The sequence below is a fragment of the Heterodontus francisci genome, chromosome 2 (genome assembly GCF_036365525.1).
Source record: "Heterodontus francisci isolate sHetFra1 chromosome 2, sHetFra1.hap1, whole genome shotgun sequence".
In the NCBI taxonomy this organism is placed as follows: Eukaryota; Metazoa; Chordata; class Chondrichthyes; order Heterodontiformes; family Heterodontidae; genus Heterodontus; species Heterodontus francisci.
Genome location: NC_090372.1, coordinates 144,091,237 through 144,118,442, shown reverse-complemented (window position 1 = coordinate 144,118,442; position 27,206 = coordinate 144,091,237). Strand labels below are relative to the sequence as shown.

At 42.6% G+C, this 27,206-nt stretch overlaps 1 protein-coding gene across 2 annotated transcripts in view; it reads right to left on the bottom strand.

Moving 5' to 3' along the window:
* Positions 1–27,206, bottom strand: part of egfra (epidermal growth factor receptor a (erythroblastic leukemia viral (v-erb-b) oncogene homolog, avian)) — a 382,880-nt gene that overhangs the window by 159,483 nt on the left and 196,191 nt on the right. For both annotated transcript variants that reach the window (XM_068011578.1, XM_068011568.1), the window contains exon 2: positions 3,181–3,332. In XM_068011578.1, coding sequence (XP_067867679.1) covers positions 3,181–3,332 — 152 coding nt within the window. The remainder of the gene's footprint in view (positions 1–3,180; positions 3,333–27,206) is intronic.

Here is a 27,206-nt window from a genome sequence, read left to right as displayed (position 1 = left end):
ATGGCGACCACGCTCTGGAAGTGGTTCAAGAGTTCACCTACCTAGGCTCAACTATCACCAGTAACCTGTCTCTAGATGCAGAAATCAACAAGCGCATGGGTAAGGCTTCCACTGCTATGTCCAGACTGGCCAAGAGAGTGTGGGAAAATGGCGCACTGACACGGAACACAAAAGTCCGAGTGTATCAGGCCTGTGTCCTCAGTACCTTGCTCTACGGCAGCGAGGCCTGGACAACGTATGCCAGCCAAGAGCGATGTCTCAATTCATTCCATCTTCGCTGCCTTCGGAGAATACTTGGCATCAGGTGGCAGGACTATATCTCCAACACAGAAGTCCTTGAAGCGGCCAACACCCCCAGCTTATACACACTACTGAGTCAGCGGCGCTTGAGATGGCTTGGCCATGTGAGCCGCATGGAAGATGGCAGGATCCCCAAAGACACATTGTACAGCGAGCTCGCCACTGGTATCAGACCCACCGGCCGTCCATGTCTCCGTTATAAAGACGTCTGCAAACGCGACATGAAATCGTGTGACATTGATCACAAGTCGTGGGAGTCAGTTGCCAGCATTCGCCAGAGCTGGCGGGCAGCCATAAAGACAGGGCTAAATTGTGGCGAGTCGAAGAGACTTAGTAGTTGGCAGGAAAAAAGACAGAGGCGCAAGGGGAGAGCCAACTGTGCAACAGCCCCAACAAACAAATTTCTCTGCAGCACCTGTGGAAGAGCCTGTCACTCCAGAATTGGCCTTTATAGCCACTCCAGGCGCTGCTTCACAAACCACTGACCACCTCCAGGCGCGTATCCATTGTCTCTCGAGATAAGGAGGCCCAAAGAAGAAGAAGATTATTTTCTATGTTACAATGCATATTACAGAACTATGTTGAAGTGTGGTGAAATTTGCTGTAAACGTCACTCTATTTGCTCACTTATTGCATATAGTTAAAAGCAGCTTGATAAACTATCTTTGGCCTCATCTCACTAAAGTGTTAAACAGAGCACCTTTTGGAAGTATGGAGAAGCAGAAGTGATAGCAGATGCAAGCTTAGAGTACCCAGTTCAAATTACACAGGGTTGAATTGTTACAGGAAGCAGGTCATGCAATCATATGAATAGATATTAGGCAGTAAGGATTAAACCTGAGGATAAAGTAAGAGATGCAGAGGTGACTTTAAAAGAGACCATTGACACTGAACTTTTGCAGAATATTTAATGCAAGAAGGAAGAATACGCTTACGTTTATATAATGTCTTTTACAACCTGTTACTCAAGAGCTCTTTACAGCCAGTGAAATACTTTTGATGTGTATTCACAAGTGGAACATAGGCAGCCAATTTACACACATCAATATGTTTTTTTTAGTGGTAATGGTTGAGTAATAAATATCGGCCAGGTCATTGGGAGAACTCTCCTCTTTATCAAATAGTACCAAGGGATCTTTTATATCCATTTGACAGGACAATCGAGGTTTCAGTTTATGGATTTATCTGAAAGATTACATCTCCCACAGTGCAGCACTCGCTCAGTACTTCACTGAAGTGTCTGCCTGGATTATATGCTCAAGTCTTGAATTGGGCTTGAACCCACAACCTTCTGACGAAGACGTGAAAATACAACCACTGAGTCCATATAGTTATCCTCCACTATTCCTGTTTGCACAAGTGGTGATAATGAGTCTTTGAAAATGAAATGAAAAAGATTTTTCTTAGTGGTCTACAGGGGACAAGTGTATATAGTTTCCAATGTTAAAAAATAACACTGGGTTCACCTACCACTCAATAATTTTACTCAGTGGTTCCTATAAATAAATGATTGGTTGGTTATCTTACGAGACTAATTCCTTGGTTTAATGATTCAGAACATGGCAGTGAACAGATATCCTCTTAACCATTTATTTGAAAATAACATCTACTCAGGCTCTGATTTATTCTGCAGACATTCTGCAGGATTTGCATCGATAAACATGTGGCTGTTCCAGGTTTCCTCCCCCACTGAATTCAGTATAGACAACAATGTGCAATTTTACAAATAGGTATTGAAAACACACTCCATTTAATAGAAATATTCATTTAAATTTTCAGATGTTAAGTTTTAACTTGTTTTTCTATTTACCCCCATTATATTAACTTCTGATATAACTTCTTTAGCTATTCTCAGTGAATATTTGGTTATGGGCCAGAGTTGCAAGCCACACAGTTGTCAAGGGCAATTAGGGATGGGCAACAAATGCTGGCCTTGCCAGCAACACCCACATCCCATGAAAGATTTAAAAACAATTGTGCTACATTTATGTTTCATGCCAGCTATGTATATCGGATGGCTTTGGTTCTCACAAATTATAAAATGGTACATTTCAGAAAATCTCACATTTAAGCTTGGATTCTGTGTTAGAAAATCATGGGTTCAAGCTACTTAGCAGAGTTCAGCACATAATCTAGGCCGATACTTCAATGCAGTAATGAGGCAGTGCTGCATTGTTCAAGGTGCCATCTTTCAGATTAGACATTAAACCAAGACCCCATTTGTCCTCTCAAGTGGACATAAAAGATCTCATGGCACTGTGCAAAGAAGAGAGCAGAAGTAGTCTCCTGGCGTTCTGGCCAATATGTATCCTCAACAATCACTAAAACAGATTATCTGGTCATTAATCTCATGGCTGTTTGTAGGATCTTGATCTGCACAAACTGGTTGCTGCAGTTCCTATATTAGAACAGCGACTACACTTCAAAAGTAATTTATTGACAGTGAAACACTTAAGGCCATCCTGAGGTTGTGAAATGCCCTATATAACTTCTAGTTCTTTCCTGCTTTCTTTTAATTGAGAATTGCCTAAAATGTGGCAAGTGAGATGTTCAGAAATGTAATAATAAATGTAAGAATTTCCCTCCAATGACTCCAATTTCTTTTCTGGAGAGCTCAGCTGACTTCCCAGGCAATATTATGGACATTTTTGGAAAGGTTATATGGTGACTTTAACAGGGATAATTAAGAGGAAAAGAGCGGGGGAGAGAGAGAGATAACATGCAAATAAACAAGAGAGCACATGTGACAGAGAGAAAAAGACAAAAAAAAAGACTGAAAAAATGTATATGCCACGGGACAGGCAAATTCCATAAGACAACATGATAGGCACGTCGGCTGCTGAAACAAATGATGTGTAAAACATAAATAAGGCCCATTACCTGAAGGAAGGACGTATCATGGTATGGTTCCAGGAAGGTTACTTCCAGATTGCCCATCACTACCTCACAAGCATTGTAAGTTCTGCGAAGATTGTTGTAATGATCATCCGCATTTGACAACAACGTCAGTTTGTTTTCCGTACCTGAACAAACTGCAATAATAAAAGGGGAGAAAAAAGGAAACAAATATTTAGGAATTTGAACAATTATTAAGCTAAAACATATTTATTGCAATCCATTTGTTGACATATTATAAAGTTATAAATCAGATCCGACACAAGTGAAACTGGAAAAAGCAACTTACTTGACATCACTTGAATTAATTGAAAATAGCTCTAGTTTGAACCCAAGTTGCATATTAGTGTACTTTCAAAGTTACTTTGGTGTAGCAAAATGTACGGATAGTTAAATAGCCAGATGTATGGGCGGGTGGTAATTGGGTGTGGAATTACTGAATTATATTAGTGAATCTTGCAAATCGCACGCATATAGACCTAATGCCATTGTGAAATGCTCTATATAACTTCTAGTTCTTACTTGCTTTCTTTTAATTGAGCATTGACTAAAATGTGGCAAGTGTAATAATAAATGTAAGAATTTCCCTCCAATGACTCCAATTCCTTTTCTGGAGAGCTCAGCCGACTTCCCAGGCAATATTATGGACATTTTTGGAAAGGTTATATGGTGACAGATATGTGTGGAAACAGATATTTATAAGCTTGGAGAAAAACTAGATCCTGTTGCTAAAATATGCTAAAGCTGAGCCTTCTAGCAAAGTATTTAATTTCAATAAAAATTCTGGATTCAAATTAATGCATAAAATGCGATTCTTCAAAGCAAGAACAGCAGCATTAATGAATCAGTAGAAACATACAGATCAAAGTACCTACTACATATTGATTGGAGTAAAAAAACAGATTTCTTTGGTTTTTTTTAAATGGAGAAGGAAAGCAAACTGGAACAATAGTACACTATGCCTACAATCCTAAGGATGCAGCACAGCACACCCGTAGTATAGGTGCAAAATGGTTGAACTTTGAGAGACACAGCAATGTCAGGGTTGCACTGAGGCTAAACTTGTGAGGAGCAAATGGATCACTTACACTGCAAAGCTCTCAAATCAGTAGCTGCGGTTGAGTTCCAGCCAAGGAGAACATAGTTTACATTGTGCGGCTCCTGCCTATACTAGAACTTTAAGTGTCCTGTTTAGCAGAATGTTTTGGGCATGCCTGGATACATGCATGCCTGCACAGAGCTGTCTCCTAAAGGTCTGAGACTTAAATCTTTAGAGAAATGGGAGGGGTGAATCCCCACTCTCTAAAGAACATCCAATAGTTTTGCAAACCAGGTTCAGCACTGCACTGAATTTACACTGCATGTGGTATCAAATGAAAGTGGTGCAAAAGTGCCCCTCCAGGGAATTTCAAGCTGATGTCAGCTTGGATGTGGAATTACTTTACGCCAACCTTAAACTGGCACAGTAAATGCATACTAATGTTCAAATACACCCATTTCAGTGCAACTTGTTTTTAAAGTGCCTTCCCAGTTTAGAAAAGAATAGTGATGTAATTATCAACTCTTCAGTCTGGAGTTTACTTCACATTTGCACTCAGACACATCTGTAACGGAGTCACAAAGTACGTATCTCAGAAATTGTGGACATTTGAACACTACGTTATACTTACTTTATTACTTTTTATGGCTGTCCATCAAACCCTCAATCCACACAAATCTCTGCCATAAAACTGGTCATGCCCAAAATGTGACTTTCAAAATGTGAGCAACCTCAAATTGTGCTTGTTTAGGGGCCTCAAAATCACAACCAGATTTTCAGGTGCAGCAGGAAACAAAGTAATTCTGCTGGTGATTGATTGCAATTTTTTGAGTGTTTTTTAAAAATTATCCTCACTGAGACCTGCTTTTTATTTTCTGTTTTGTTTATGACAATATGTATAAGTCACATTAAAAGTTGAAAAGCTCCCCTGATTGCAGGTTCTTAAACATGTTGTGCCTGATATGCATATATGATGGTTAAATAAATTGTAACTTAAATTTTAAACTCAAAAGAAGAAATATACTGGTTTGAGTTTGATGTCTCATTGGGCCCCCATTGTTTACGCTGATTTATGCCCACTTTAGGTCTGGGCATAATCTAAAAATGTTTGGAGGAGACTTGATACTGGTGAAAGAGGGCAACATTGGCTGCATTTTTGGGTCTAACTTGGATGGGTTGTGTCCAAGGAGAAAATTGCAGGCCTTCATTTTTACAACAGCTATATAAATAGACTGTAAGGAAAAGGGAACAAACGCTTTGTTAACTTAATCAAGATGCTTTGATGCTAAGTATTTGCAATTATTTAATTATAAATGATAAGAAGCAAGTACTAAATAAATGGTTTCTTTCTCACAAACTAGACAATGAGTCTAGTTATTGTGCAGGCAGACCTCAGTGCAGTATATTCAATTTTACTATTCAGATGTCAAACTTTCAGTAAATTTGAAGAGGGTGCCCCAATTGCCCTCAATGCCCTTAGGCAGAGGAGAGATTAGCAGGAGGGTGAAAATTCAGCCATGGGTTCTGTTCCTGATTGCTTTTTACAAAGGGAATGTAGAGGAATGCCAGATGAAGGCAGGATCAGATTCAGCTGTGATGCACCTCACAGCTGAATAATGCTAACATGCGGCATCTAAGCTAATATGAATTGCCCTGGCCTGAGGTACCCAAGGACCTCCTGTGCCTGTGGAGCCGTTCACTGGTATTGGCCACTAACTTCAGGAAAAGGGAGAAGCTGAAGGAGAAAGGAAAGGTCCTAAGGTTACCTGCTGTATCACCTTTAAAATTTCTAAAACTTCCTGATACCAATGCTTTACAGCTGGGACATTATGAAATCTTGCCTGAGGGTTACACAAGCTTCTGACACAGTTATCAGTAATGCACCATCAGTCTGCCTGGCAAATGTTCGGCAACATTCCAACACAACCATGTCTGAAGGAGTAGCTGTTAATTCCTGTTTCAAAAGTACACACTAGAGGTCAGTCTTCAACTCACTAAACATCTTGCAGGAAAGGAAGGATACAACACATACACAGAACAAAGTCATTAAATGATGTCACACCTTCACATCATCATGTTTGTAAGCTGAGGAGCGCATAATGGCAGCCTGTCATGCAATTACATTTGTTCCTTTTAAGTAAAATAAGATAGGTATCTTAGAGGGTAATAGATATAGTATCACATTCAAAAATGAGTCTTATTTTGTCTATTCTTATAACCATTCATAACAATTGTTTCTCAACTTTTTCTCTTGGATTTAGAGTGTGGCCTGAGAATTGATGCATGGAGCATTCCTGTTAGGATATATTACACACAGATACTCATACACTTTTCATAAAAGCAGTTAAATGGGTTTTCCCTCCACCACAAGGTCACTACAGAGTTCCTGTTAGTCAAACATTGACTAATTTGATAATTTATATGATTCCTTATGACCTGTAACAATTAATCTGACTGGCAGAATAACATATTAGGAGTTAATTCATTCAGGATCTACCACGGAAAGCAGTTGAGGCCAAATCATTAAATATATTCAAGAAAGAGTTAGATATAGTTCTTAGGGCTAAAGGGATCAAGGGATACGGGAGAAAGCGGGAACAGGGTACTGAGTTTGGATGATCAGCCATGATCGTATTGAATGGTGGTGCAGGCTCAAAGGGCTGAATGGCTGACTCCTGCTCCTATTTTTTTCTATGTTTCTATGACACCCAGATTTACTGGCTCTTACTCCTTAAACAGACAGTTGCTATTGGAACTGAGTGACAGGAACCAGAGGGCAGGGGTGAGCAATTGTTTTTTGGACTGGAGGAAGGTATATAGTGGGGTTTCCCCAGGGGTCAGCATTAGGACCCCTGCTTTTCTTGATATATATTAATGACCTAGGTTTGGGTGTACAGAGCACAATTTCATAATTTGTGGATGAGACAAAACTTAGAAGTATTGTGAATTTTGAGGAGGATAGTAATAAACTTCAAGAGGACACAGACAGGCTGGTGGAGTGGGGAGAACAAGTGACAGATTAAATTTAATGCAGAAAAGTGTGAAGTGATTCATTTTGGTAGAAAGAATGAGGGGAGGCAATATAAATTAAAGGGTACAATTCAAAGGGGTGCAGGAGTAGAGGGATCTGGAGGAGATATGTGCACAAATCATTGAAGGTTGCAGGGCAGGTTAATAAAGTATATGAGATCCTGAGCTTTACAAATAGGGGCTATAGAGAGCAAGAGCAAGAAAGTTATGATAAACCTGTATAAAACACTGGCTCAGCCTCAACTGGAGGATTGTGTCCAATTCTGGGCAGCACACTTCAGGAAGGATGTTAAGGCATTAGAGAGGGTGCAGAAAAGATTCACCAGGATGGTTCCAGGGATGGGGAACTTCAGTTATGTGGATAGGCTGGAGAAGCTGGGACTGTTCTCCTTGAAGAGAAGATTAAGAGTGGATTGGATGGAGGCATTCAAAATCATAAGGGGTCTGGACAGAGTAGATAGGGAGAAATTGTTCCCATTGGCAGAAGGATCCAGAAGTGGAGGACACAAATTTTAGGTGATTGGCAAAAGATATGAGGAAGGCTTTTTATGCAGTGAGTGGTTAGGATCTGGAATGCTGTGCTTCAGAGTCAGATTCAACTGAGGCCTTCAAAAGAGAATTGGATAATTATCTGAAGAGAAAAAACTTGCAGGGCTGTGGGGAAAAAGTGGGAGAGCAGGAGTAGGTGAGTTGCTGTTGCAGAGAGCTACCACAGATATGATGGGCCAAATGGCCTCCTTCTGTTCTGTAACCATTCTATGATTCTCTGGAAGCCAACTTATCCTTGTGGGCATTAAAGCAGAGCATGAGCCGAGTTCTTAAAGCAGTCTGTCCCAGGAATTTAGGCAAACAAATCTCCAATACAGTGGCCAGATCTGCTTTATTATGTCATTCTGTTTTCATTATAGGCAGTTCTTATGTTTTAATCGGGTTAAATGGGGCTTCACAGTGAACCAAGCATCCCCATTGCATAGGGAAGTTTCCAATGGGATAAATGGAAGAACCAGTTCCAAAATTTCTAGTTTTTCCATTTTTAATAGTTGAAAAAAAGGTCAGGGGCAGGCACAATCAATTACCTCATTACTCTATCCACCCCAGTTTACATACTTGGGAATGGCATCTGTAAGCTGTCAGGTGACAATGACTTCTGAAACAGTTTGTATCATTTACCACCAATCAATAGATTTTGAAAACCTATAATGTGTACACAACAGGCAGAATTTTATTCCGGCGATAGGGGTCTCAGCGGTGGGCAGAAGGCAGGAGGAGACACTGCCTCACCCCTCTGTTGGATCCCCATTGCTATTTAATGGCAGACAGTCCATTAACTGCCCGCCATCGGGGACACCATCGCTTTAAGTGACGATCTCCTGCCTCCAGAGCGGCTGGACAATCAGAATGCTGGCAGCTCTGCAGCACTGGCAGTGCCACCGGGAGGCCCTGCAGTACAGAGAAATGGAGCAGAGCTCTGGAGAGTGAGTGAGGTTGGGGTCGATGGGGTCATTCAGGCAGGCCCCAGCGACGGGCTGGGGAGGTTGGTGAGGGTTGGGGGTCTTCTCGGGGGTGGGCGGGTGGCCATTGCTGCTAGGGGAGGCCTTTGGGGGCCTTGGATTGCCCTCAGAGGAGGGCCCCCCGACCTCGCTAGGAGGCTGCCAAGCTTTATGTGGTGGCGTCTGCACGTGGCAGCGTGCCTCTTCGCCTTCAATAAAATTGGATTGGAGGCGGGAAGAGGCTCTTGAGTGGCTATTAATTGGCCAGTTAAGGGTCGAAATTGGTCTGGGACAGGAAGGCTGTCCTCAGCCTTGCCCACCCTGGACAAAATGGCTGGGGGCCCTGGCAACGTCGGGACGGCACCCCGTGTCATTATGTTTGCGCTCCCCCTCCCCCCACCGCCTCTGTTCCCATCTCCAAGAGTAAGATAAAATCCTGTCCAACATTTCCAGGTAAATTAAAGTGGCAGCGTTGTTACTGGACTTTTGGTGAAGTGTAATGATTAGAGTGCAAAATAGTTGCAGTCTGTCCTCTTGAAGTGTGAAAAACACCAGCAGAATTATAGATCTGGTCCTTTCTAACCTTGTGCCTGGAGCGAGCATTTTGAGGTATTTTAATTAAAGTACTGTTTGTTCCAGGTAGGCAGCGATGGGAGAAATTTGATATGATCTCTAAGAGTATTGCGCAAGAAACAAATCAAGCAGCATTAAAGTGCATTAGTTGAGGTGCATTTTTTCCCTTTGATACTAAATAGAACCAGACGAAAATCCTATCAGGTACATTTTCAGCTTATTTTTTATATACACAACTCATTTCATCAAGAAGGCCCCTTTACTATTTAATATGTGTCTCAGAAGAGCAATGTCAAACCAACCTACATGTACAACCCTCTCCAAATTAGCGCCATTTGGTTCCAGGCTCCACAGTCTCCATGTAGACAGACTCCAAAATCAATATTTGCTATTCGATGCACGTGTGGGATCTCATGATGTACGCAACAGATGGGTTTGGGAGTTTGATGTTGAGCTAATCCAATAATTCTGCAGAGATTTTTATTCCAAGACTATGATACCTCCTTTCCAGCTCCCAATCTTTTGTTGCCCATGCTCTAGTTCCCACTTTCCAAATGAACTCATCAGGAACAGCAGCAAGCATGGAGTAGTCAGCGCACGCATGCAGAGTGTTCCAGAAGTCATCGTGGCTTCTCCATAAATGCAAAATTTGAATTTAATTCACAGATTGAATTTTCCACGTAAGCCCTCCATGTGTCATCAACACAGGGAGAGACAAAAGTGAGAGACTGGCATCTGACAATCCAGACAGGTGTGTAGAACTGAGCTCTATGGAGAGAGAAGCAGTACCATTCACCACATTGATGAAGGAAGACCAGTGGATGTGGTGTATATGGATTTTAGCAAGGCGTTTGATGAGGTTCCCCATGGTAGGCTCATTCAGAAAGTAAGGAGGCATGGGATACAGGGAAAGTTGGCTGTCTGGATACAAAATTGGCTGGCCCATAGAAGTCAGAGGGTGGTAGTAGATGGAAAGTATTCAGCATGGACCAGTGGTGTTCCACAAGGATCTGTTCTGGGACCTCTGCTCTTTGTGATTTTTATAAATGACTTGGATGAGGAAGTGGAAGGCTGGGTTAGCAAGTTTGCCGATGACACGAAGGTTGCTGGAGTTGTGGATAATGTGGCAGGCTGTTGTAGGTTGCAACGGGACATTGACAGGATGCAGAGCTGGGCTGAGAAGTGGCAGATGGAGTTCAACCTGGAAAAGTGTGAACTGATTCATTTTGGAAGGTCGAATTTGAATGCGGAATACAGGCTTAAAGACAGGATTCTTGGTAGTGTGGAGGAACAGAGGGATCTTGGGGTCCATGTCCATAGATCACTCAAAGTTGCCACCCAAGTTGATAGGGTTGTTAAGAAGGCGTATGGTGTGTTGGCTTTCATTAATAGGGGGGCTGAGTTTAAGAGCCGCGAGGTTATGCTGCAGCTCTATAAGGCCCTGGTTCGACCACACTTGGAATATTGTGTTCAGTTCTGGTCGCCTCATTATAGAAAGCATGTGGAAGCTTTAGAGAGGGTGCAGAGGAGATTTACCAGGATGCTGCCTGGACTGGAGGGCATGTCCTATGAAGAAAGATTGAAGGAGCTAGGGCTTTTCTCATTGGAGCGAAGAAGGATGAGAGGTGACTTGATAGAGGGGTACAAGATGATGACAGGCATAGATAGAGTGGATAGCCAGAGACTTTTTCCCAGGGTAGAAAGGGCTATCACCAGGGGGCATAATTTTAAGGTGATTGGAGGAAGGTTTCGGGGAGATGTCAGAGGTAGGTTCTTTACACAGAGAGTGGTGGATTGTGGAATGCGCTGCCAGCGATGGTAGTAGAAGCAGATACATTAGGGACATTTAAGCGACTCTTGGATAGGTACATGGATGATAGTAGAATGAAGGGTATGTAGGTAGTTTGATCTTAGAGTAGGTTAAAGGTTCGGCACAACATCGTGGGCCGAAGGGCCTGTACTGTGCTGTACTGTTCTATGTTCTATGTTCTATATTGACTCATGCACAAGACACCTCTCTCTTAGCTTCCTTCACAGTGACCCAACCTTCTTGTCTTATGTACAGCAGAGAAGAGGAATAAACACGAATGAACGTCTTAACTCGATTAGAGATTGAGCAATTTAAGAGAACAAGACCACGAAGCAATTTGACTCAATATTCATAATTAAGTGTTACTTTTACAGCCAGTATAGAAAATGATGTTAAAGCTATACCGTCAAGTACTAACGCAAAAGTGCTTTCCTGCTTTTCCTGTGTGCGGTATTTGAAATTTCTATATAATTAAAATGGACTACTTCAATGATTTATAAAGGATATGTAACAGGCTAACCTGATGAGCTGTAAGCACAATAATTGGTCATTCACTTTACACACCCAAGTTATAGATGTTTTTATTTTAGGACTGAGGGATATCACACAATACCAGGTTATATACTTCAAAAGCCAGTTTTACATTTGGTACTAAAAAGCAAACTTCAGTTGCAACTATTGACTGTAAGTTAATTTTCCAAACGATTGCAGTGGAAATAAAACAGAAAGAATCCAAAGCCAGAAACAACAAAGTATCTGATGAACTGAACATGTAGCTTGGTAAATACCAGTACAGTCAGATTCCACTTGCTCCTAGTGACCAATTATTACCACTTATAATAACCACAAAAAGTTGCTTCTTAATTATTCTGATAATTGAACCACTGCAGGCAAAACATTGCAACATCAATTCAAACTAAAAATTTCTTGCCTGCTGGGCTTTAAATTAGCTGCATTTCTGGTAAACATTAATAACACTGATGCATAAGATTCATATACTGTGACTGGAATTTTAAGAACCCCAGGAGTGGGCTAGGAGGAACGGGTGTTGGGGGGTGTAAAATCCGGTAAGATGGTGTGGGCGCCGTGCCTGTTGCCTACCCACCCCCGCTGCCATTTCATCAGTGGCAGGAGAGGTGGCAGGTGGCCTGTCTGCCCTTAGGCCAATTGAGGCTCTTAAGTGGCCAATTAATGGCCACTTAAGCGCCTCTTCCCACTGCTGCTGGTATTTTACCAGCAGCGATGGGCAACTTGGCATCTGAGTCGTAATACCTGGCGGCCTCTTTGTGGGCTGGGGGTGCCCTCTTGATCGGGCACCCTGTGCCCCACAGAGGGCACCCCCAGCAACATCGACCTTTTTTTCATTCATTCATGGGATGTGAGCATCGCTGGCTAGGCCAGCATTTATTGCCCAGCCCTAATTGCGCTTCAGAAGGTGATGATGAGATGCCTTCTTGAACCACTGCAGTCCACGGGAGGTAGGTAAACCTACAGTGCTGTTAGGAAGGCAGTTCCAGGATTTTCACCCAGCGACAGTGAAGGAACGGCGATATATTTCCAAGTCAGGGTGATGTGTGGCTTGGAGGGGATCTTGGAAGGTGCTGGCTAAGGAGCCTTGGTGCGTTGCTGTAGCGCATCTTGTAAATGGTACACATTGCAGCCACTGTGCATTGGTGGTGGAGGGAGTGAATGTTTATGGATGGGGTGCCATACAAGCAGGCTGCTTTGTCCTGGATGGTGTTGAGCTTCTTGAGTGTTGTTGGAGTTGCACCCATCTAGGCAAGTGGACCATCCTGGCTGAAACAACCACTCCGCCCTGCACTCTGACACCACCCCCTTCACCGCTGGAGCCTAGACAATTTTTCTTGGTGGGCCCAACACCCACTTCGGAGGCTGGCGTCCATGGTTCCTCTTCTGGCTGGATATAATCCCAGCAGTGGTCACCACTCCTCATGGTGCTGCTGTGACTGAAGAGCTGCCGGCCCTCTGATTGGCCGGCATCTCTTGGAGATGGGACTTACTGCCTCAGAGGGGCGGAAGCCCCTACTGCAGCCAATTAAGGGCCTGGGCTACGCAAAATAGCAGCATGATTTGTAGGCCCGGCAGAGGCAGGCTCGCCCCCGGCCTTCCAGCTGGTGGGCGGGACACCACCTCATTGTTAAATTCTGGCCTATACTGCCAAACTGAACCAGATACTGGCAAGCTTTTTAACTGGAGTAACAAAAATAACTCGTGCTATTCCACATCACATGCTTGTGTTACAGGGTTTCTTGCATGTGCGCTGTTTTAAATGAATAAAATCATCAGGACTACTAGGTAGAGAGCTATTACAGCATGTCACAGTGAAAAAATGTTTGCCATTTTGCAGTTAGCTGTTTTCATTGATCACTTTGGTTCAATTTATAATTCTATGGATTTCAGTGATAATTCTCTATGGACTTTTTGGTTGTCAAGAAAAAGAAGTTGTACATAGCATAAGTGATAGCCAGTCTTTTCTATTTGTTGAGTAGAATAATTTTTTTTGGTTTCTTTAAAAGAAAAAGTCATAGGCAAGCTAAGATAGACTGCCGTGGGGGGTGGGGGTGGATTTTATGCTCTCCCCTGTGGCGGGTTTGGAGGCAGGGAGAGGATAAAATCAGGTGGGATGGTGGTGGAGGGGGGACCCCACCATCTTCCTATCTCCACCCAAATTAACTCTGGCGGGGGGGAAAATGCCTGTCAACAGCCTTCCTACCCCAACGCCAACTGAGGCCCTTAACTTGGCAGGTAATGCGCAATTAAGGGCCTCATCCAGCCACTGCCGCAATTAGCTGTGCGGCGGGCGGCCCTGTCACCTCGTTAAAAGGCCATACTACCTGAACAAGGGACCTGGCATCAGGAAGTGGGGGCCCGCTGAGAGCCACCTCCTGCCCTTGCTAACGACACCCCTATACCCCCTCCCCCATGAACCCCAACCCGCGAGACCCCTCCCACCTGTGGCCTGGGTCCAGCATCACTCCTGGGCCTCAGGTAGTTGCTCCACCAGCAGCAGCCACCACCTCTGTGGCGGCGCTGCTCAATGGAAGAGCTGCCGGCCTTTGATTGGCAAGGGCGGGACTTCCGGCACTGGGGCTCTTGATCCCATGGAGGCTGTCCACTTAAGTGCCTAATTGGCACTAGATTGGGCAGGCCTTCCACAGAAGAGGCGACACGGGGTGCTCGGCGTTGCTTTATCTGGACGTCGAAAGCCCGTCACCAGCATAGAATTCAATCCACAAAGTCAGCAATATTTAGTGAAGAGCTTGTGCAACCAAAAAAATGACACAAATTGTATGAAGAAGCTTAAAAAATTATAGGCTAATTTTTAATAGTTATTATTCAAATTTTGCCAAACAAATTCTGCATTGCAATTTTGAAAAAATAATCATAAGTTGCACCATGAGTAATGAGTGTACATTGCTTTTTCTAAATCAAAGTCAGTGTACCAAATAAACCTTCTTTAAATACTGCAGCAATTTTGGTGGGTTTTTATACTTCAAGTACATGCTCTAATGTTGTCATACACAGGATAGAAAATCAAAAGACCATTCAGTTGAAACAGACATTCGACTTTTAAATTAAACAGTTCATGCTTAGTTAAAATCACACACGATGGATTAAGGTTTATTTTCATTTATATTCTGTTATGCAACCCAACACATCAATATTTAAATCCACCAATTACAATCATCACCAATTGGAGGAAATCTCGAGATAGTGCAGTTCCGTAAATTTCTCACCATTTGACCTGTTGTTCAGACTGACTGTACCACTATGAACCTCATAAAATCATCGAATGGTTACAGCACAGAAGGAAGCCATTTGACCCATCATATCCATGCCAGCTCTCTGTAAGAGCAACTCAGCTGGTCCCACTCCCCCGCCTTTTCCTGTAGCCCTGCAAATTTTTCTCTTCAGAGTCTAAAATTATTGCAAACAAATCCCACACACTTCCTAGTTAAAATACACTACCACAGAGAGATCAAAGTTTTTCACCTTTGTAGGCCATACGAAGTTTACAGACATGTTTCCACTAATTTGATTACATCTCGGGTTGCTAATACTACGGAATCGTGACGTTCTGTTTGAGCTTTAGTCACAATAATGCAAGAAACTTCCATTCCAAACACTCAGGCACAGTAAATCCAAACTGTACAAATTAGTAAAGATAAAACATAAGTCAACTAACATTGAGTGGCCTGGACTTTAAGGACCCCATTGCTAGATTCTTTAGGAGAAATGTGTGGCTCATAGACTACATGTTGGACACCCCTGACCAATAGTATCCACTGCTGCATAAAAAAAAAATGTTTACAAGAATGAAAATAAAAATCACTACAAGGAATAAACAAGCTCCCAGTTTGATCTTTTTTTTGAATGGAAAAAATGGAGCATTATGCACTTTAAATGAAAAAAAATGAGGTGAAAGAGAGGTCCCAAACATATGAACATACTGTCAGGGACGATACTCAACCACGCTGACCAAGTTGACACAGGTTAGATCACTATTCTGTGCTGAATTAGCTGATCCAAATGTACAATTGTTCTCAACACTTTGCGGTTGGGGAAGGAAAAGATCAGCTAGAACTTCCTATTCCTGCCCACTTTCTAGCAACGATTGTTAAAAGACAAGATTGGGATCAGCTACGACGACTCGCCCATTTCACACCAAATCAAATTGTCTGCCAAAATTCTTTACATTGATATATGAAGAATGGCTACTTGAGTGACTTAGAGGCAAGCAGAAACATCACCATCATGAGGCAGCAATTTCACGAGTGCTAGGGAGAAAACTGGAAAGGGGTGAAATCATTGAATATTAGAGAACAGAAGTAGGGTATTCAGTCCATCAATTGATTTTCTCCATTTGAGCCACCTAACTTAACACCATTCACTCATATCCTTTCTTTTTGAAAGTAACTGATTTCCTTTGAAAGGAAAATATGGAATCTGCTTCAACAATGCTTTGTGAAAGAAAATTCCATATTCAAATCATCTCCTGCGTAAAAGAACTTTTTCAATCCTCCCTTTTAATACTTTATATGATTAAAGTTGTGCCATCTTATCATCTCGCCAACCAGTGTAAACAATAAAGACACATTAAAGATCTAGTAGACTGAAAAGGAAGATTGTGAAGCATCGTATTTAGCCCCTTTTTTTTTTACAGTTTCTACAGTGAGTGACAAGACTGTTCATGATTATAATCGAACCACAGGGTTGTCAGGGGCTACAACTGTGTTTGAGGTTTATGTTTCATGCTGACAATGTATGATTAAGCTGAATATATTAGTTAACTGCAGAATTCTGCATTTTTCGGACTACAGGCTGAAGACTAATTTTTTTTGCAAGTGGCTGTTGGAGCCCTTCATGCATGTAAATTTTTGCTTGAAACAGTCACTGTTAAAATAAAAAGGACTGAATCATTATAGCCAGCATAAAAAATAGTAGAAAGCAATTATGTGATATTTTATTACTCAATAGTGAATTGGAAAATGAAAACTTTTACAGTGCTTGCAGTATTATTTTTCCATCTGTGAATCCAGTGCAATTGTAACTTATGATTCTCTTCAGACTTAAGCCAAATAGATGCAATCCCAGAATGTGAGTAAACAGCTTAGTTGTTATATTTTCTGACAGCAGAATGTAGACAACAACAGGGTGGGGCTGTTCATTTGTCTGGCATTTATGATACAACAATGGGCAAAGTCAACCCCCAACTACATTTCCCAGAAGAATAGTTACAGCTAATATGGTGTGCAGTCTGTTTACTATCCTTTCATAAATTTAATATAATTTATTAAATGAGATATAATAAATGAAGGTAATATAGTAGAGTAATTAATTAAGCTGAAGGAGGACAAAAAGCTAGGAACTGGTCAGATTCATCAAAACGCCCTGAAGGAAATGGGAGAGGAAACAGCAGAGGCCTTAGAAATTATATTTCAGGGTTCTATTGAGAATGGATATTTGCTGCAGGATAGGGGAATGGCCAATGTAATACACATTTTCAAGAGAGAAAGAGCTAGCCTGGGTAATTACAGGCCAGTTAGTTTAATATCTGAGGTAGGGAAAATTTGGGGCTCTTTAAAGATGAACTTACTAAATATCCATGTGAAGAGACAATAATTAGAAACAGGCAACAGAAAAGAAAATTGTGCTTGATAAACCTGATGAGATGACATATGGCCAATGGAGAAAATGCAGTAGATCTGGTGTACATAGACTTTGGTGGGAACCTAAGAATTGCTAGACGTAAAATAACCATCTAGGTTCTCATTCTATCAACCTGGTAGTTGGACTATACTAAAATAATGGAGTTGGTAAACATGGAAAATAAATAGTCAGATATGAAGTGAAGAAAACCCTAGATGGGGAAAGAATTAGGAACCATAGGTTCCAAAGTCACCTGGTCTTTCCAAGTATGCTACACTTATCAAATACCATGGCCTGGATTTTGCAGTCGCAATGGCATTGAAACCGTCAAGGATTTGGCATTGTTACTCGACTGAAAGCAACAGCAACTTCTGGAGTCTGCACATGCACAAATCCAGAAGTTGCTGTCAGTGATCTACACTTCTCCAGAGGGTGTGCTGTTTAATCACCTCCCAATCTGCAATCAATGGAAATCAACTGAATGAATGAGAATTTCCAGTCTTCTGTTGTTAGCCTTGTTGTAATGAGGTGTAACTGGGTTTTTAATGGTGTACTAACTTCATAATTACTGCTAAACACCTCATTGGCTCTGAAGAGCTAATTTTATATTTGTGGAATGTCAAATTTCTCCATAATGATAAAAAATGCATTTTTTAATATATGACTTTTTAAGTTTCTTTCTCTTTATTTTAACTTCTATCTTAATCCAACTGTAATCATTTATTTGGTATCTGAAAATTGAAATTGAAGTTGAAGGATTTTAACTTCAATGCGATTAGCCGCCTACCAGCTTGCTGACATCATGGCTGCTGCATGCCAAGACATCCCCTTGACTTGGCGCCAGATTTGAACTTCCCCAGGGAAGGGGGAAAACCAGACCACAGAGACTGAGAGATCTTTGCTGGCAGCTTTCTTTGAGGTCAGAGCTGAGCGCCCTTGCTTCGCCAGCGACTGCAGAATCTGGGCTAATGTCTGAAATTACTTATATGCTGGATTATAAAACATTATTTTCTGAAGCATTTGAATGAATCAACACTATCTGCTTCCACTGACATCCAAGGGAACTTGTCCTACAGATTTGCCACTCACTCACTAAAATAGTGTTTCAGCAGATTCGTTTTGAATTTACCATCCCTTCCAGTACAGGCTATTTCCTCTAGTACTACTATTCTGGACAAGGTAAAATAACTTGCCACAATATACATTATCTAGTCCCACTGGAATCCTGTAATCATATCACCTCTCAACTTTCTCTGTTCCAGTGGAAAACATGCCCAATTTACATCATCCTGCATCATAATCCAATCCATCGAGCCCCTCAATCATTCTGGATGCACTCTTCTGTATTCTTCCAATAGCTGAAGTATGCTTTTTGTACTGAGTGACCAGAACTGTACATGGTGTTCTCAGTGCGGTTGCACCAATAATTTATAACGTGGCAGAAATACCTCATTATTTTAGCTCAATAATGAACTTTTAATACATCCCAACATCTGATTTTCTATGCTCACTACCACTGAGCATTATTGTGACAGCTTTAATTTATTGCCTTCAGGACCCAGAGAGCTCTTTCCTTTTCCCTGCAAACGAGTTCCTTTCCACTTAAGTAAAAGAGGCTAACCTGGATAGCCCGAAAACAAGCACGGGGATCTTGATGCGAGATTAACCCACGCCCGTTGATTGCAATGCAGGAAGCATGTCAACTACATACTGCCATCTCATTTGAATGATTTCTCATCCAGCCAGCATTAACAGTGCTGTTCAGTGACTGGATGCATCAGCAGGGGGCTAATATTGTGAGTGGCTAGCACCACTTAAAGCTAGGGTGTAAAGATAGGCCCAGCAACTACAGGCCAGTCAGTTTAACTTCGGTGGTGGGAAAACTTCTAGAAAAAATAATTAGGGCCAAAATCAATAGTCACATGGACAAATATGAGTTAATTAAGGAAAGCCAGCATGGATTTCTTAAGGAAAAATCATGTTTAACTAACTTACTGGAGTGTTTTGAGGAGTCAGAGAGTTATACAGCACAGAAACAGGCCCTTCGGCCAATCGAGGAGGTAATAGAGAGGGTTGATGAGGGCTATGCTGTTGATGTGGTGTACATGGACTTTCAAAAAGTGTTTGATACAGTGCCACACAACAGACTTGTGAACAAACTTGTAGCTCATGGAATAAAAGGGACAGTAGCAACATGGATACGAAATTGGCTGAGTGACAGGAAACAAAGAGTAGTGGTTAATGGATGCTTTTTAGGCTGGAGGAAAGTTTGTAGTGGAGTTCCCCAGGGATCAGTGTTGGGACCCTTGCTTTTCCTGACATATATTGATGACCTAGACCTTAGTGTACCGGGCACAATTTCAAAGTTTGCAGATGATACAAAACTTGGAAGCATTAGTGAACTATGAGGAGGATAGTGCAGAACTTCAAAAGGACATAGACCAATTGGTGGAATGGGCAGACAGGTGGCAGATGAAGTTCAATGCAGAGAAATGTAAAGTGATTCATTTCAGTAGGAAGAACATGGAGAGACAAAATAGAAAAAACAGTACAATTCTAAAGGGGGTGCAGGAATAGAGGGACCTGGGTGTATATGTGCACAAGTCATTGAAGGTGGCAGGACAGGTTGAGAGAGTGGTTAATAAAGCATACAGTATCCTGGGCTTTATTAATAGGGGCATAGAGTACAAGAGCAAGGAAGTTATGTTGAACTTGTATAAGACACTAGTTCAGCCTCAGCTGGAGTATTGTGTTCAATTTTGGGCGCTGCACTTGAGGAAAGACGTGAGGGCATTGGAGAGAGTACAGAAAAGATTTATGAGAATGGTTCCAGGGATGAGGAATTTCAGTTATGAAGATAGATTGGAGAGGTTAGGACTATTTTCCTTGAAGAGAAGGCTGAGAGGTGATTTGATAGAGGTATTCAAAATCATGAGGGGTCTGGACAGAGTAGATTGAGAGAAACCGTTCACACTCGTGAACGGATCGAGAACGAGAGGGCACAGATTTAAAGTATTTGGTAAGGGAAGCAAAAGTGACATGAGGAAAAACTGTTTCATGCAGCGAGTGGTTAGGGTCTGGAATGTGCTACCTGAGAACATGGTGGAGGCAGGTTCAATTGAAGTATTCAAAAGGGAATTAGACAGTTATATGAAAAGGAAGAATGTGCAGGGTTATGGGGAGAAGGCAGGGGAATGAAACTGAGGAAATTGCTCTTTGAGAGAGCTGCTGTGGACAAGATGGGCCGAATGGCCTCCTTCTTCACTGTAACGATTCTATGATTCACCTTTTAAAGGGGAGATGCATTGTGGCTGGAGCAGGTGCTGGAAGTCATGGCTGAAAAGAATCTAACTGGGGAAAAGGTGAGGAATGGGGCAACATAGGAAAGCGTGTGCTCCAAGGTTTTCAGATGCTGCACTGGATGTCTTGGTGGAGGAGGTGGAAAGGAGAAGAGATGTACTACATCCACAAAGGATCCTCCAAACACACGGTGAAAAGGCAATGGGAGCAGGTAGCAATGGAGGTCAATGACAGGGGTCAAGCCCCAATGCTGGGCCGCAAAACGTTCAGTGACCTCAAATGAGAGGTCAGTCATTGAATGCATCGTCCAATATCATATCCTACCAACTCCACCACTAGCCTCAGACACTGCACAAATCACCAACTCCCTCCCCACATGACTCAGCTTAAAACAATTTCTATCAAGCACGATTCATACCTGACATTCCTAAGCTTCACTACACCCTCACACACTTAGCACTGCTGCAAGTCTCAGATCCACATCTCATACGTTGCACAGACTGCCAGCTTTCAACCATGGCAACCACACCACCCAGGCAGCACCACATTCACTTGACACACTTCCCTCTCTCTTGCAGGACAAGGTGGTGCACAACCAGAGGCAGCAGGAACTAACCGGACAGGACAGGCATAACCCCCATGGAGGAGATGGTGCTGGCTATTATTGGCACGGACATTGCTGATGCCAGCAGCAAGACTGAAGCTGTTTAAGATGATGGTATCCCTCATACCTAATCCTCCTTCTCACATCCCATTTCCATCTCATCTCCTGATTTACAAGCTGCAGATGGTGTAAGCACCATTCCTTCATGCCACCCCCAAAACTCCCCACACCTCGACCTTACCCTTACGCCCTCTTACTTTTGGCTAGGCAGTGGAGTCATGAGCAACCTGATCAGAGGATAGCCCTGGTCACCCAATAGTCTCCTATTGATTTGCCATGGTGCCTCAAATGCAACGGAACAGTGGACTGCTACAGAATGAAGGCATCATGGCTGCTGCCAGGATACAGGGTATTGACCTGCAGATATGCTGGTCACACATTAGCTGTACATTGAGGAAGGGAAAGCCCTGTCAGTTCCAGTATAGGGCAGAGTTGACATGCAGCACCCACAAATGATGTGTGTGCAGTCAATGGCACCCTGCATCATGGGGATGCCTGCAATCCTTGGAAAGCTGAGTACTCGCTCTGCCTGCTGATCACTGGCAAGACAGAATGAATGTAGTTAGCTCTCTTTGAATAGAGTACCTCAGTGACACCACCACCACCCCCCACCCCCCATATACACCAATGGAATGCAATTGCAAGATGTAAGTCCAGCCTGAAAGGAGCGCGTCACATAAAAAGATCATCACGGTCACTTTCCAGCCATTGGCAATGCGGTCCTTGCCCTGTTCTAAGATTGCAGCTGTGGCTGCATCAGTTTGCAGATTACAGTGAGGACCTTCTTACTGAAGCACAGCCATCTCACACATTGTTTCTTGCTGAGGCTGAGGAAGGAGAATTGCTCCACGAACACCCTGGGTGAATATGGCCTCCTGCTGACAGATCTTTTGTCTTCCTATTCCTCCTTCCAGCAGCTTGTCCTGCTCTGCTTGGTCTCTATTCATTCTATAAATCATGCTGTATTCCGTGCAATTTCAAAGTTTGTTCAAATTCTCTTGTAGGCCACCCTGCCCACCTTTGTAATCTGCTACCTGAATTAGCTTTGTATCATGTGCAATTATAACCAAAGTGATCCCTAGCTCCATGTTATTTATAAAAGTAATAAATAAAAGAGGTTCCAAAATAGAGACTTGTGGGACCTCACTGGAACTGTAATGATGGCCTGATGCCTTACCTTTGTCACATGATTAAAGAAAACCAGTGAATTTCATTGACAAAACCTCCTCAGAAACCCATATTGGTTACTTTCTATGATACTGTTTCTATTTAGATGCCTTTCATAAGGATTTCGATAATTTTACCTACATTGGACTTCAAATTCACTGATGTATAGTTTCCTGGGCATTTTTGCCTGATTTACATCTGGGTTTTTTTCCAGTTCCCAGGCACCTATCCAGTAGTTGGTGATTTCTGGAAGATCGGTGCCAGTGTTCCTGAAATTTCCTCCCTTAGTTCCTTAAACATCCATGGATGGATCTTATCCAGCCCCCGAGATTACTGTACCTTAAATCTACAACTTACCTCAGCAATACCATCTAGTCCCCTTGCCAGATCAAATAAGCTACCCATCTCCTCCTTGGTAAAAATGGAGGTAAAACACTTAATTAGAACTTTAGCAACCTAGAAAGCATGAATTGTAATCCCACTTTCAGTGGCCCACTCCATCCCTTGATTTTCCTTTCCCTTAAAGTAATTAAACAAAAGAGATAGGAGCAGGAAATGGAATGGGTACCAAGAAGATAAAGGGTAGAGGATACAATGAGTGCCACCGAGTGCCACATTTCCCTGGCATTGTTTCCACATAAACAGTCGACAGCATTGATGACCCCCTCTCCTTGCCAGCAATTTCACCCAACAACTCCCACCCAAAAGGAAAGAAAACAGTGAGGTAGTTGAGGACAGATAAAGAAGCAAAGAGTTAAGGAGAAAGAAGCAGTAGAAAGAGATAGGAGCAGAAGAAGAAAGACAGAGAGAAACAGCAACATTAAGACACTAGAGACAGGTAAGTGAGTGGCCACATTCTCAATCTACCATGTATAATGTAATAGGAGATCGGCTATTAGCGATAACAATATGGTATCTTGTGAAATCTGATTCTGTCAGTCATTAATACTGCTGCTGAGATGCAAGTAACTGCTACCTGCATGTTAGAAAGAGAACAAGTTGAGAGTCTTCCAAGATGTCAAGTAGCCAAGTGATAAACATTTTCACAGTATTCAGGGAATGTTATTCTAGATTGACTCACTGAAATTTTGTTCCATTCCTTCATTTTCTCCTCCATTCCCACTTCGTTCTAGTCATGCATCTTATAAATTTCGTCTAGCTGGAAATGGAAAATAAAGGAGGAGGCCATTTGGACCATCATATTTCTACTGGCTGTTTGTTACAACAATCCATAGCTAACCCCTCAACCCCATTCTCTCCCTAAAACCCTGTAACCTCCTCCCCTTCAAACATTTACCTTCCATGAAAAGTAATGATCTCTGCCTAACTACATCCTGTTGTTACAGTCAAGTGACGAGGGGTCAAAGGGCTTTCCTCTTTTCCCTCTCCTTGTTAGACCACAACAGGTTTAATTCTTTCTTAAAGTGGATGTACTGGCCAATTCAGTAGGAGTTCGATTACTTACTTACTATGATCATAACAAGAACAGATCAGATAGGCTTTCTTGAGTTAATAAAGAGGTTAACTTTATTGTATCAAAACCAAGCTAACGAAAATAATAAACTACACACCAACTTTCATTCACACACACACACTAGAGGTTTACACACATACAAATAGATTACAGAGTGGGAAAAGGTAGATTGGTTGAGTTAGAGTCCATAGAAAAAATGGGAATACAGTCTGTGGGGTTTGGTAATTTGGCTGGCTTCTAGCTAAATTCGGTGGTCCTGAGGCTTTTAGTTTGAAGGGGTAGATGGCTGGTTCGGTGGGTCTCTTGGAGACAGCAATGCGGATGATTTCTTCCAGTGGGGTTTCAGATTATAGCCGGAGTATGCAAAGGTGGTCAGTCAACAGGCAGAGTTTGAAGCTTGTAAGCTGAAGTGGAGAGAGAGAGTGAGGGGGGTGAGGGCCCACTTGGGTCTGCACATGTCAGAGTCCAGAAGCTTCTTTTTGCTGCTGCAGAGAAACACAAGCTTAAAACTACAGATGGGGAGGGGCTTTTCACATGACAATCACCTAGTGATTCAAATATGGTAGCAGTTTTTCTCTTCTTGCTAAAAAGAACAGGTAGTTCCCTTAAACCTCCTGGGTCTTAGTTCTTGCTGGGATGAGTAGCCATTTCGCCTCACCTCACAGGCCTTGCAAACTAGGATACAGTGTTGCAAATCAGGTGGCCATCCTAAGCTGCCAGCAAAGTCATCCTTCATCTATTCTCTCTTAAATTTCTTTAAAAAAAATATGAATTCAGATCTCCAGTAAGTGGATTAAAGATAGTTATCATTTAACAAAGCAAGCTGACATGACACGGTGGAGAAGCATTCCATACTCTAACAATTCCCTGCATCAACAAATTTCTACATACTCCTCTCCTCATTTTCAGTGACTATTTAAATTACGAACAAATGAAAAGGAAGGCTAAGTAAATACCAGCTGGTACATTGAGCCTGTATTATGCTCTCATGGTATAACTTCTACACATTATCACAACTATCCACCCACTTCCCTCTAGCTACTCATACAAGCTCCTGGGAGAATCAAAAAAGACAACAAATCTTAGGCCAACTTGCAGAGTGCTGGGAAATTCCTCACTGATTTGACTAAAGTCAAATAAGTTCCAGAAAATCACAGTGTCTAAAGTGACACATCTTCCAGTCACCCACCTAACTTCGACAGATTATGTCATCAAGACTCTAGGAGGGAGCTTGAACCAACACTTATCCAGCTCTCTTCTGAATGCTTGCAACAAATCCACGCTCACTGCATGTGGTAGCAAGTTTTTCCAGAAGTTGACGGCTCTCTGTGAAAGTAAGTACCTTCTCAGATGTCACCTAATGCTATGCTTAAGTAATTTATATCCCCCAGTCCTCCCTAACCTATCTAGCTCAAGCAGTGTAAACACTTGGACCAAGTCTAACCCTTTCATTATTTTAAAGGCCTAAAGCAAATATCCTCGAATGCTATGTTTTTCAAATTAAATTGGTTATTTCTTCGATAACTTAGCTTGCCTGTTTGCCTTCGCTAATAGTCTTTTCCTGTCCATCATTTTTGTAAGTTCATCTGTTCACCTCTAAATCAAAAGGTCATTTGTTCAAGCTCCTTCGAGGACTTGAGTAGATAATCTAGGCTGATAATTGAGCGCATACTCAGAGAGTGATACATTATAAAAGGACCCATCTTGAGGAGGTGATGTTAAACTGAGGATTAATATGCCTGTTCAGGTGGACATTTAAAATCCCAAAATACTATTTGAAGAAAAGCTGGGAATCCTCATTAACATTCCACTCTCAAACAACCTCACTAAGAAACATACATTAATTGGCCACACATCTCATTCCTGTTCTGAGGATTTGGTGCGTCACATGTCTGCTGAATTCGCTTACAGGACATCAGCAACTGGACTTTGAAGTAATTCTTTGTATGTGAAGTACTTTGGGATTCCTGAGAGGTGCAGCGAAGCATTATGCAAATTATGCCTGGTTTGTTATTCCTTTAAAGATAAGCACTGCAAAGCATTTTTGCAGAAGAGTATAGCAGTACCTTACACCTCAAGTTTCCAAAATCCAAGTCAGTAGGCCCTGTGAGAATTAATCTTCCAGTTCATGACTGCCAATTATCACTAGGTCATAGCATTACTGTAGCTTCACTTGAAATGTTTTTCTTCCTATTTGCCCACTTTTATTTGACAATTGCAACATGTTTTCTCTGCACAGTGTTCCCCGCAGCTGAGGCCTCATGATGCAAAGAATCACAGAGGGAAAGAGAGCCTTCATTTAACCTCTCCATTGCAAGTTTAGACTGGATGGTAATGCACTGCTCTGCGCCACTGGCTTGCTCAATCTGAATAGCTTTGTGCAGCAATGTTTTCTCAAGGTAGACTACATAAGTAGGGCTGTATTTTCTTTCCTGATGGACGAAAAAAATGGCAGCCTGCATGTGCGCGCCGCCACACCGTCGCTATCTAGAGTGCAGCGGCTCATTTAAGTCTGGAGGGTGGCCGCCCCTCCTCCCCCAATCACGTGGTGGGGGCGGCCTCGGCGATGCTGTGAACGGCATCAGCTGTCTCTTCGCAGACGTTGTCGCCATTTTTAAAGGACTGCCAACCCTGCTCAGAAACTGCAGTTTCCCCTGTCTCTGCCCCCCCCCCCCCCCCCAACTACACTAAAAATAAATGTTTGGTCCATAGCCTGTTCGCGCCCCCAACCCCCGCAATGCACTGAAATTGCAGGGTTGACCCCTGCCCCCCAGCACCTGCACATAATGCGGAGGTCACCCCTTCCTCCCTCCCACACTGAAAATGCTCTGATCGCTCCTTCCCCACCTCGGTGGCGCCAGTTCTTCCTGGACGGGAAAACGAAGGCACATAAGTGCCACACATCACACTGAAGATCCGGATCTGACGGTAAGATCGTGGGGAATTTGATTTAATACATGCATAAAGTTAATTTCAATATTCAAAGTCAGGTCCCGTCGCCGAGTAGCAGGGGGGCCACCACGGAGCCTCGCTATCGCCAGGAAGATTGGGCCCGGTAATCCCGGCACTGGGCTCCGTGACTGGCTGCTGCTGTGATCTTCCAGCCCCCCACCCTGCCACGGAGCCTGACGTTAGGAGCACAACAAAATTCAGTCTGTAGATACACTACTGCTAAATCTGATGTTTTCAGTGACACATTCTAAAGCCTTCAGAGAGCTGATCTTTTATACCAGCCAAGTTGATCACTGCAAAAGATCACTTTGGCCAAATTTTCCCAACAATAACCTTGCCGT